The sequence below is a fragment of the Bos grunniens genome, chromosome 19, assembly GCF_055505025.1.
Source record: "Bos grunniens cultivar Pamir isolate PY7600 chromosome 19, Bosgru_T2T1.0, whole genome shotgun sequence".
Classification (NCBI taxonomy): domain Eukaryota; kingdom Metazoa; phylum Chordata; class Mammalia; order Artiodactyla; family Bovidae; genus Bos; species Bos grunniens.
Genome location: NC_141183.1, coordinates 14,073,485 through 14,086,456, shown reverse-complemented (window position 1 = coordinate 14,086,456; position 12,972 = coordinate 14,073,485). Strand labels below are relative to the sequence as shown.

The 12,972-nt window shown below is 42.1% G+C and overlaps 1 protein-coding gene across 1 annotated transcript in view; it reads right to left on the bottom strand.

The window, feature by feature from the left end:
* The window catches only part of PITPNC1 (phosphatidylinositol transfer protein cytoplasmic 1), a 274,714-nt gene that overhangs the window by 118,761 nt on the left and 142,981 nt on the right, over positions 1-12,972 (bottom strand). Inside the window, exons 3-4 of the mRNA XM_086356846.1 lie at positions 5,239-5,327; positions 4,183-4,190 (exon numbers count right to left, since the gene is read on the bottom strand). Of these exons, the coding sequence (XP_086212972.1) occupies positions 4,183-4,190; positions 5,239-5,327 (97 nt within the window). The remainder of the gene's footprint in view (positions 1-4,182; positions 4,191-5,238; positions 5,328-12,972) is intronic.

Sequence of the window (12,972 nt, the reverse complement as noted above, 5' to 3'; positions counted from 1 at the left end):
GTACACCCGTGGCGGATTCATGTTGATGTATGACAAAACCAATACAATACTGTAAAGTAATTAGCCTCTAATTAAAATAAATAAATTAAAATAAAAAAATAAAACAACCTAAGTTAATAATAATAACAAATACAATTATAAAAAAGAGAGACACACAGCCAAGAGGATGCTAGCGAAGACACGGTCACACAGAGGGAAGACAGCTATGTGAAAATGGAGGCAGAGATTGGAGTCGTGCTTCCACAAGCTGAGGAATGCCAGAGGCCACCAGAAGTTAATAAGAGACAAAGAAGGACTCCTTCCCTACAGGTTGCAGAGGGAGCACTGCCTTGCTGACAACTTGATTTAGACTTCTAGTCTTCAGAACTGTTATAAATTTCTGTTGTTTTAAGTGACCCAATTTGTGATACTTTGCTACGACAGCTCTAGGGAACTACCTTAAGGATTACATTATGGACCCAAAAAATGAGAGTCTAGAAGAAATCAAATAATACTAGAGAGTTAGAAGGGGCTGACTATGAGATTATACAACTATAACTTCTTTATGCGTTGTCTCCAAATTTCCTCAAACAGAAACATCATAATTTGTGTTCCTTTAAAAATCTGAACCATATGATTAGAACTACATGAGTACGATGGGTCAGAGGTTGGGCAGAAGTAAAGGCTGTGAGTCCCTCAGAAATCCTCCGTGGTCTGCACAGAGGTGGGCACAAGAGACCAAGATCCACGGTGAGAGAAACTGGCAAGAAAGGTTTGGGAGGTATATCCCTGTGGGGTGGCTTTGTCAGGAACCACGGTTTCCATTCTGTTGCCTTCTGTTTTCAGAACCTCAGTACTTTAATATACACACTTAAAAAATGAAGACAATATCACTAAACATTTTTCATACTTCATTTCTTTGTTAATTATTCCCACATTTCATTAGCAGTGTCATGAGTTTATGAAGAATAAGTGCTACTGGTTGGGTCAAGCCAGAGTGACCAAATTCTAAGGCAGCAAATAACTATCTCTGTGTAGTTATAGGGACAAGAATTCTCTTGGCCATGCAACTATGGATTACATTTCAAATGAGAAGTCCATGCACAAGCTTTTGGAGATGTAGGAAGTGGAATAACACCAGCTACCAATCAAATTAAATCAAATCTTAGACAATCCTAATGAGCCCAGTCTGCACTGAGACACACCAAGATATAGTCCAATTTATTTGTCCATAGAACTTCCATGGACCTTTCATTCTAGCACTGTATGATATATGATAATTTGTGCATCTTCAGTCATGTCCAACTCTTTGCAACCCTATGAACTACAGCCTGCCAGGCTCCTCTGTCCATGGGATTTTCCAGGCAAGAATACTGGAGTAGGTTATAATTTCCTGCTCCAAGGGATTTTCCTGACCCAGGGATAGAACCTACGTCTCCTGCATTGGTAGGCAGGTTATTTACCACTGCGTCACCTGGGAAGCCCCATGTTATATAATAATAATGATGTTTATGGCACCCCACTCCAGTACTCTTGCCTGGAAACTCCCATGGATGGAGGAGCCTGGTGGGCTGCAGTACATGGGGTTGTGAAGAGTCAGACACAACTGAGCGACATCACTTTCACTTTTCACTTTCATGCATTGGAGAAGGAAATGGCAACCCACTCCAGCGTTCTTGCCTGGAGAATCCCAAGGATGGAGGAGCCTGGTAGGCTGCCATCTACGGGGTCGCACAGAGTCGGACACGACTGAAGTGACTTAGCAGCAGCAGCAGCAGTGAGTAGTCACCATGCACCAAGGACTAGGCTGAGAGTTCATATGGATTATTTGATAAAATCTTCCTATCACCCTCATGAGACAGGAAAGAGAGACTTAAAAGGAATTAATCTGCACAACTGTTAAAAGGAGGCAGGATTCAAAAGTTTCCAAAGTCTTCCTCTTGAAGACTGTACAATTGATGGCACTGGGAGTCCTGCTGGCGGGGAACCATTTAATTTCCTGCTCTTTACAGGCAATATGCTAACAGTCTTCCATCTGCTAGATCAGGGGTTGATAAACTATAGCCTGGGGACCAAATATGCCCATGCCTATATCTCTACATATAGTCTCTGGCTGCTTTCTCAAGGACAGAGACTGTTCAGCCCACAGACAGAAAGCATTTACTATATGACTCTTTACAGAAAAAGTTTTCTGATCACTGTGTTAGATCGCTGAATCGTTTTATTAATACTAACAGATCTATTAAAAAGGGATTATCTCAGTTTTAGAGATGAAGAAACTTAGGTTCACAGAAGTTAAGCTCTTGTTCTAGAACAGTGTTTCTCTGATTTCCAAAATATAAAAGTTGTATTTTTCCATAGAATTGCCTTTTGTCTGCCAAAGATTGGAGATGGTGCTAAATGTGTATTCCTCCATTTCATGAAAGAAAAGACATTTTAATATCCAAGAATGAGCATTCTAATTACCAACAGTTCTTTTAGTGGAATAAATTTAATTTTATGAAAAGCTTTTTCTCACCCCATTTTGTAAAGGGTGGGTGAGAGTGCAGTCATGGACCAGCATGAGTTCAAGAACTGGCAATTGAGGGTGACTTCCTTAAGAAACTCATCTAGTAAGTGGCAGAGCCAGAGGTCTCAAAACAGGTGACACTTTCGTATCCGTTGGGACTGTCCATCTACCTCTGACCCATGCATTTCTTCCGTCTTCACTAGAGCGGGGAACCATGCTCACGCCAAGGGAGTCATGCATCATTTTTCTCCATGTCTTTCTTACCATCTCTCTTTCCTCTGGCTGATTTTTGTTTGTTTTTGTTTTTGGCTGTACTACACTGCATGTAAGATCTTACTCCCCCATCCAGGGATGTGTGGAAGTGTAGGGTCTTAACCATTGGATTGTGAGGGAAATCTCAACCTTTGGCTGTTTTGATTAAAACTAAACACTCAGGACTTCCCTGGTGGTCTAGTAGTTAAGAATCCTCCTGCCACTGCAAGGGACATGGACTTGATCCCTGGTCCGGGAAGATTCCCACATGCCTTGGGGCAACTAAGCCCCTGTGCCACAAGTACCAAAGCCTTTGCTCTACAGCCCGTGCTCCACGACAAGAGCAGCCCCCACAGTGAGAAGCCTGTGCGCCGCAACTAGAGAGCAGCCCTCACTCTCCACAACTAGAGAAAGCCTGAAAGCAGCCAATGAAGACCCAGCACAGCCAAAAATAAGATAAATAAGAAAATATGAATCTTTAAAAGAGACTCAGTCTTTTTAAAATTAAAGTAAAAAATACTCAGTCTTTGTTCTTTAATAAAACAAATAAAAAATAACCCCCTGCTTATTTTTTATCTTGCTTTTCCCCACTTTTTAAACTTTTTATTTTGTATTGGGGTATAACTGATTAACAATGTTACAATTTCAGGTGAACAGTGAAGGGACTCAGCTGTACATACATATGGATCCATTCTCCCCTAATCTCCCATCCCATCCAGCCTGCCACATAACATTGAGGAGAGCTCCATGTGCTATACAGGAGGTCCTTGTTGGTTATCCATTTTAAATACAGCAGAGTGAACACTCTGAAACCTGACTGAGCTCAGTTAACCATTTTCTTTTTATGACAGTTTGATCTGTTTGCCATTGAGGAAAATGATCCATATGAAAATACCAACACAATGACATTACAGACTTCTTTTTTAGTGTAAGCCACGATGCTAGAGGCTCTTAGGACAGGAAGAAATTAAACGACTTTATCAAGCCACTGAGACTGTCCAATCTGAGTAAAATAGTTTGAATGTATGTCTTTCTAGTTTCAAGGTCTTTCTATAAGGGATCAGATCACAGACTATAAGGAAAAGCCTCGACCTCCATCGATAATTACCATCATCTCTTTAATACCACATTGCTAGAAATTGTTCTATTATAGTGAACTACCACAAGTAGAGCAGTCAAGCTATTTAAAAATACAAGCAAAAGTTAATAATGTAAAGTGACTATGAAGGCATTTTAAATTACATTCATATTCTTGAACAAATGAGAACATTCAAATTATTGCACTGTATATAACTATATAATGGCATATATTTAAATATTTCTGATTCTGAACTATTCCTCTATTTTTTAAATTACATTAATAAGATGAGAAGTACAAGGGAAGTTCCAATTACTCCTCTGATCTTAGGCTGAATATTTTTAAATGACTAAATGAAACTTACTGTGTATTCTGGTCCCAGACGTTCATTTGGGCAAGACGGAAAAGAAAAAAGAGAAAATGATGATTAAGACCACACTTATATCCAATATAAAGCCACAGAACTAACAAATATTGCTGAATTATAATTATTAAAAATGTGGCAAAGAAACCTTCTGAGAATTAAACTTTCATAAACACTAAGTGTCTCCATGTTTGCTCTTGAAACTCTTTCATATGATACTTCTGCGGTTGGGTAGATAAGGAGTGTAAGACAAGATTCAATTAGCCTATAGGTTTGTGGCTAATTAAAAACTAAAGAGTTGGCCTTAGAAAAGCAGAATTAAAGACTAATAATTCCAGTAGAGCATTTCATTAACCACAAAGGAAATCTTTTAAGTGGAAAAGCAGCTTTTAAAACCAATAAAAATAGCTTGTTAGGCTGATATTCAAATGGGACCTTGAATTTTCATGTGTTTGAGGTCAGGAACCAAACCTTTTAAATTTTTTGGCCAGTTTTTAGCTCAGTATCAACATTTTGAGTGTCGTTATTACTCCACTACAAGTTGAGGAGGAAACTGATTTTCATATTATCTGATTGCAAAGGAAGTGGTTTGGAGCAGAGGGACCCAACAGAACCTTTTATATAAATTATAAAAATAGTCAAGTTTTGTTCTGTGTGTGTGTGAGGGGGAGGGTGTCTGTAAAGCAAAGAAGTCAAAATAAACAACTTGATTGTGAACAAACCACACCTTAAAATTACTTAGGGATTATTGAGAAAAGAAGGAGAAATAAGGATAATGAAACCTCTAGAAATGTCACTAAGTAGAGCTTCCTTTTTCTTCTCTATATGCTATTTACAATGATCACTTCAAGAAGGAAGATAGAATGGTTTAGCTTAACCCCTACAACCTCCTGCTAGGAAGAGTGTTGACTTAAAAGTATGGAGACAAAGGGTCAGGGAGGTGTCACAGGGCTCCTGTGAGTCCCTGCTGGGATAATCCATGCTCAATCAGTGAATCTGAATCCCCCTATGTCCTTGCATGGATGCTTGTAACATATTGGGTGTACAAAGACTTACCCGTAATTGTGTAGGGATAATAGTTCCACGCCTTCTCTGTTACATAAAATATTTTGGGAACAACAGCTCTAGCCCAACTAGGCAGTTTGCTAGGAGGAAAGAAAGAAAACGACAATTAGAGTCTGTCCAGTGCCTCACCCTGCTACCATATCTTTCCAGAGAAATTGACTGCTAGAGAAATCAGAGGACTTTTATTTCTGCTCTCTCCACAGCAACTTGGTCCCTATCTCCCTGGTCTTCATCACGGTTAAGCTGTCCTCTGTTGGTATTAGTATTTAGGCCACGTAGGATGACCATAGACAATAGAAGGCAGGAAAGAGGTTCAGAACAGATTGGTTCCCCAGAAGGAACCAACACTGCCAATACCTTGATTTCAGACTTCTGACCTCCATCCTGGGAGAGGATTAACGTGTGTTGTCTTAAAGCCATCCAGTTCACCGCATTTGTTACTGCAGCCCCAGAAAACTAAGGAAACGACAGAGCCATTTCTCTGGAACAGGGACCCGGGCAGCCATTTGCAAAAAACATTCTCAAAACAAGGAAAACCCTAGGGCACAGGTCCCAAGACCATTAGTAACCGAGGACTAATTAAGTTTTGCTTTGCTTCATTCTGTTTTCCTTCTGAGGCAAACTTCACAGCTTTCTGCAGGCCCAGAAAATTCCTTAAATATTCCTGTAATATGTTTCCATGATTTCACTGCCCCCCACACTCTACTCTGGGGCTTTCTGTTTTTCCGGCTGCTACTATCTGGTTTTTCTCCTGTGCTGGTGCCCACAGCTAAGTGTCTGGGACACCAACGTCTAGCAGTACGTCAGACCCAGAGAGAGGACACAGACTCTTGGCAGTTGACAATAAAAAACATCAAGAAGCAGTTGTGAATTGCAGGCTGATCTAGCTAAGAGAGTGGGGACCCCAAGGTAACAAACCCCATATCCCCTTCTTGGACACGGGGTTTAAATGACATCCAGAGCCAGTAAAATACTGTGCACCTTGTATGTCTTCCCAAATTGCTTCTCTTCTTTCTGACAGTACCCAGGACCTGCTTTTTAAAACACAAATACATATCTCTGATGGTTGGCCAGACCTAACTCAAAGAAAGCTCTGAGCCGTTTATCATGGTTAAAATAAATGGGGAAATCAGAGGCCCCCCCTGAAGCCGGGTGGGCATCAGTTGAAGGACACTGTTCATAGGTGCGCTGTGAGAGGCATGCAGAGCAGCATTATAATTCACAGGCGAGTTCTTTTTGCTGCTGTAATGCAGAATGTCTCACTCTCATAAAATCGTTTCTGCAGTAAATGCTCATTTACCTTCCCTTTGCTCCACTAGGAAGGAAGAGACGTGCTTCCCAACAGAGGATTTTATAGCTTTTGCCTAGGATTTATTCTTTCAGTCACTGAAGCTGGAGGGTAACTGGGATTGATGTTGAGAGTGGGAAAGTAGCGCTGGGCTGGCTTGTGGGAAGTGGTCACGATCACCAGGTCCCCGGGTCCCCTCCTGCTTGCCTCCACACACCAGTGTGATATGCCATTGTGTCAATCAAGGAGATGTTGATTCTACTCATAGGCAAATTGGTTTCTCGTGCTTTCAATGGATTGAAATGGGATTGTAGAAGCTCCCCAAGGTAAGCTAGGCATTGTTCAGCTTAGACCAAGTACTTTTGTCTCCCTTCAAGCGTTAGAAACCATTCTCCACTGTTCCGTCTACACTGCACACCCCCCACACCCCGGACTCATCAGCCTCTTGATAGTACTTTGGGGTCCAAGTCTTCCTCCCTTCATAACTCATTCCCTGTATCATTTAAAAAGCCTCCCAGCAGAACCATATTCCTAAGCAACAATCATTTTCTGGAAGGAAGATGACAAACACCAGTCATTTTCCATTCATGTTGAGACTTGTCCTATTTGTAAATGATCAGGACTACAGGCTGTAGAATCTTTATCTTAGCTGTCTCATCTGCCAACGTGTGCAGAATATGCCACACTATCATCAAATACCCTTTCTAAGGCACCCTAAAACAACATTTAGCCAAGATGGCTGATATGATTTTATGTGACTCTTCTACATAGTCTGGGAAGCAGGCCCTTCTGGAATAAGCCATTTATTAGGGCAGGCACAGGAGGCATTGGAACAAATTCCACGATATGTCATTTAAATATTTTTAAGCCTACTACAGACCTTCTCTTAGCCCCTGACTTCCCCAGAGCACATCATTACTCAAATCGTTTTTGTCTGAGAAAGTAAAATTCATTTTTCCCTGCAGCAATGATTTATCAGGGCTGCAAAGGAAATGGAATTAAATTAGACTCCACTGCTGCTGTCACTTTTATGATGTATACTGCCACACAGCCTACAATTCCAAGGAGAAGCCTGTCACTCAAACTTGCTACCTGGCGTCAAACAAGAATCTCTCTGCTGGAAAGCCGGCATGACTTGAATCACGTTCTGTTCGTCTACTGGCAGAGATCAAACCCCCCAAAATCATCTCACCATGGCTCAGGCTTGAGACACTGAGTAAAAACACAAAACTCTAAAATACTGCGTTTCTCTAAAACCTTTTCCATGTCTCCCAAGGACAGACTTTTTATATTGTTTCATTTCTTATATCTTTATTTTGCATGAAATAGAACATATCAATGACAGCCAAGTGGTCAACTCGCCCCGGGTTACACGGGACTGTCCTGGTTTTAGCAGTGAAAGGTCCTACATGTCAAATTCCTTGATCATGAGCAAAATGGGAAGCTGGTCATTCTAGAGCAGTGGTTCTCATTTCAACAGGAAAGAGGTGAGGGAATTTCCCCCGCCAGGGGCTATTTGGCAAAGTCTGGAGACATCCTCAGCTGTGAGAGCTGGGGGGTGGGGATGGGGAGCAATGCTGGCCTGGCATCTAGTAGGAAGAGGCCAAGGATGCCCCAAGGCAGGCATAATCTGAATTTGCCTCAGGTTAAGAATGTTCATCTACTTCATAAAGAGTTTTTGGAACTGAATCCTAAACCATCTCTCCCTTCTATGGTTTTACAATCCAGATTATCACCAAATTCTCCAGCATATCTAACCTCATTTTGCAATTTATGTTCATTTGGGAATATTTTTTGGCTTCAGGGGTTCTTGAACATCATCAGGCCAAATGTGGTCCAAATGGAGTCTAATTTCATTTTCTCAACAGGGGTCAGAATTATGACAGTCTCAACTAGACACTTTGAACTTAAACATTCCGGGCAGGGAGTCCTTCTGAGTTCACAAAATAACAGTGCTTTGGGAAGAACTTCCTGGGGTCCAGTGGTTGGGATTCAGCATGTTCACTGCCAGGCCTGGGTTCAATCCCTGGTTGGAGAACTGAGATCTTGAAAGTCACGTGATGCAGCCAAAACCCCCACCCCAAAACCAATCAACACACAAACAAAAAAACTGTGCGTCACACAAGATTTTCTGCCGAACCGCATATCTGAAACTAGCCACTATCTATGCTAAGATTAGGCTCAAAGAACTGCAGTTCATTTAAGTGACTTTTAAAAAATAATTTTATTTATTTATGGTTGCACTGGGTCTTCACTGCTGCGTGCGGGCTTCCTCTAGCTGCAGTGAGCCAGGGCTCCTCTTCGTTATGGCTGCTCTCGTGGTGGAGCGCAGGCTCTGGGCTCGCTGCTTCAGTAGCTGTGACGCACCAGCTTAGTTGTGATGCGGCATGTGGATTCTTCTTGGACCAGCAATCGAACCCATGTCCCCTGCATTGGCACGTGGATTCTTATCCACTCTACCATCAGGGAAGTCCCATTTAAGTGTTTCTTAAAAGGTCTTAGCTACCTTCATACCTCCATTTCCCACTGGTCCAAGACGGATATTCTGATCTTTTCTTTTTTGTGCCCAAATCTGACATTTAACAGTCGTTTGATAATAATCAATTGTCCCTCTCCAGTTGTGTATACAGTGATTTCTGAGGTCTTTAAATTTCTTTTCCGCTGCTATGACTTACTCATTTGCTCCTTAATGCATTGGTTTCTGGCTGGTCTTTTCGTTCTGATCTTAATGTAATTCTTTATACTGTAGCAAAGAGATGAACAGAGTTTCTGGACTACAGCCATTACCTGTGGGAGATAAGGCTGCTGGGGCATCACCCACAGAAGTTCCTTGAACTTGGACACTGCTGCCACTCTTCCTATAAAAGGATGGTATGTTCTGGATTCTGGGAAAAGAAGCCTACCTTGTGTCAGTTCTTAGAAGGCTCCGTGTGTGAACAGCGGGAGGCTAATGTGGCAGGGGTGCTGGGGAGCACCTAGGGGAGTCGACCACATGTGTCGGCATCACTGGGTAGGAGCGTGGCAGAATCACGGTGGAAACTGCTTGACAGAATGACCCTGAAGACCCCAACCAGGCCGAGACATCCCGCTTCTGTGGCTTTTCCATGGGCGTAATCAAAGGGACAGAAGGCATGGGGCCCGGCAGCATGAGAATGCCTGATGTGTTCTTAAGGATTGAGATGGGGACCAAATGAAGAGCGTGGACTGAAAGGTACGTCTGAAAGAGGGCCCTCACGTGTTCTATTTTTTCTAATGTATATTAAAAATACTATTAATTTATTTAATATTATATGCAATAGACATGAATTGAATATTTATTTAGGATATATGACTAAGCATTCTAAAATATATTATGTTCTTATACAGATGGCTATTGTGTACTGCCTGTTACCCATAACTAGAATGCAAGTCACACCAGGGTACAGATCTTTGTCCTCTTCACTGCTGCTCCCCAAGCCAGCACCTAAAATGATGACTGGCACACAGCAGGTGCTTAATAAATATTCTCTGAATTAATGAAGATCATCTCTGGATATTCAGAAATCAATAATAACCATGAGGAGTCTTTCAAAATAGCGTGGGAATAAGCTCTTAGGTCAGAATCTCTGGCTCCAACACTTCCTCTATGACCTTTTGCCTGGGCAGTGGGCTCTCCCACTGCCACATGAACTGTGGCTCTAGGCTCTTACTTTGGGGGAAGATCTGGGAGAACAGGAAGAAAAAATGAGAAAGAAAGACCCAAGCCACAGCATCAAGGCTCTACCAATGAGCTGGTAGGTAAAGTGACCATCTGGTGGCTTTGCTTATCCAGGTAAACAAGATTCATGGCATAGGGAAGCTGTCCCCTTTTCTACCCAGAGCCACTAGAAGCCAGGAGAGGTTGCCCTGGAAGGCAAGAGCCATGTAGTGGGAGAAAGGTCTTCGCCATGCAAATCATTTCAGGCATTAGGCGGAATCACCGTTAGAAGCTGGCAACCCTCCCTGACTGGCAGCTGCCAGCACAGCCTAATTAATCCAGCAGCCATAGTGGAGAAGAACATGACACTTCATGACTGATAAACAAGCCTAAAAATAGGCTCCATCTTTTCTCCAATTCCCCTCCGCCCCCATCTGCTTCTCTCGTGAGTTTCAGTGAGAGGGGACCGGAGTGAAGCTAGGAATGAGGTGAAAATGAAAGGGGACAAAAGAAAAGCTCCATCCTCGTAAGATTCTGGATGATAGGTTTTATTTAGAATCACTATTCCAGATTTGTATCTTGACTCTTTTCCCCAGACGCCAGTTGAAATCAGGATTTTTGCAGACAAGCCAAGAAACACCACTTATTTGGTTGACTGAACTGGACTGAAGGCCCAAGGACAACCACCAGATGTACTAATGTATTAGTACTAATGTAACGTTCTAAATGCATTAGGGCAGCCACCCAAATGTATTACGCACAACAGTGTATCAGACACTATAGGAAGGGCCAGAGAATGGAGTAACCCCACAATCCAGGGAGCTAAGCGACAAGAACTAAAAGGATAAATGGCATTTGAAAAAGACACTACACTCAATTTAAAAATGGGCAAAGGATTTCAATAGACATGTCTTCGAAGAAGACATATAAATGGCTAATGAGCACATGAAAAGATGCTCAATATCATTAGTCATTAGGAAAATGCCAATCAAAACCCAAACAAGATACCACTTCAAACCCACTAGGATGGCTGTAATCAAAAAGACAGACAATAACAAGTGTTGGTGATTATGCAGAGAAATTGGAACCCTCATACATTGCTGGAGGGAGTATAAAATAGTACAGTCACTTTGGAAAACAGTCTGGAAGTCCCTCTCCCCACTCACTAGCAGCCAGGCTTGACCTGGGAACTCAGTGGGATGTTTATGCCTGGAATTTTATTTTATTTGGCCATACTGTGCATCTTGTCAGAGAAGGCAATGGCACCCCACTCCAGTATTCTTGCCTGGAGAATCCCAGGGATGGGGGAGCCTGGTGGGCTGCTGTCTATGGGGTCGCACAGAGTCAGACACGACTGAAGTGACTTAGCAGCGGCAGCAGTGCATCTTGTGGGATCTCAGTTCACCAACCAGGGATTGAACCTGGTCCATGGCAGTGAAAGCCTAGAATCCTAACCACTAGACCACCAGAGTTATTCCCTATGTTTGGCATTTTAGAACAAAGGCTAGAAAGAAAAAATGGACAGCTCAGGCCTACCCACGGCAGCCATGATGGTAATGGCAAAATGAAAAGGTCAGTTTCACTGAAGATGGTTCATCATTGTTGTTCTTGGCTTCTTGGAGCTGCCCTGAACTGATAGCTATCCAATCTCAAGCTTCCAGATAATTCTGTGGACCACTAACATCCTTCCATGAAATGTCCTTTCTGATCAAGACAGACCTGGGGAGGAGGCCCTGATGACACAGCCATTGAGTACTTCCAGTGCTCCAGATAGTTGCTCTGGGTAATAAATCGATAAAGCAGTTTCTGAATGTGATTTGCCTTGCCATACACATTGATGTAAAGAAGGGAATCTATTACTTTTGCCAGATCATGAGTTCAGGTCCATAGGACATTGATATTTCTGAGCACCGGAACAACTTAGTAACTTCCAGTCCAACTTTTAGAACCCACTTACCTGTGGTCAGTGAGGGGGTCCACAACACGCTGCAGTGACATCAGCATTATTTGAGCTGAAGACATTTGAGAATCCAACAGTTGCAGGAAGACATTTTTTCTGAATTCTGCTTATCCTCATAAAAACAGAGCCTCCCAAAAGAATTCAACTGTTATAAATCCCCTCTCCAGGAGTTTTGCAACCAGAGAAGATTGACTCCTATCACCAGAGACAAGAAGTAAGCACAGGACAAGAAAGCACCTAAACAGACATTGTCACAAACCTATCTTCTCTCTCCTGTTCTCCTGAGGCCCCATTTATTTTTCATACAAGACACTTCTTTTCCCATAAGTCCCTTTTCTCTCCCTCCCCTATTAAAATGGTATATAAGCCCCAAATTCTAACCACTCCTTTGAGTCATATTTTTCTGGATGCTCTTGCCTATGTACATGGATAAAAACGTGTCTTTTCTCCTGTTAATCCATCAGTTTCAGTTTAATTTGCAGGACCCGAACCATCAATATGAAATGGATTACAAACAGCTGAGAAAAGAGAATCGAAAGGCCAAGGAGAAAAGGAAATTCCCATTTGAATGCAGAGTTCCAAAGAATACCAAGGAGAGATAAGAAAGCCTTTCTAAGTGAACAATGCAAAGAAATAGAGGAAAACAACAGAATGGGAAAGACTAGAGATCTCTTCAAGAAAATTAGAGATACCAAGGGAACATTTCATGCAAAGATAGGCACAATAAAAGAAAGAAACAGTTTGGACCTAACAGAAGCAGAAGATATTAAGAAGAGGTGGCAAGAATAAACAGAAGAACTG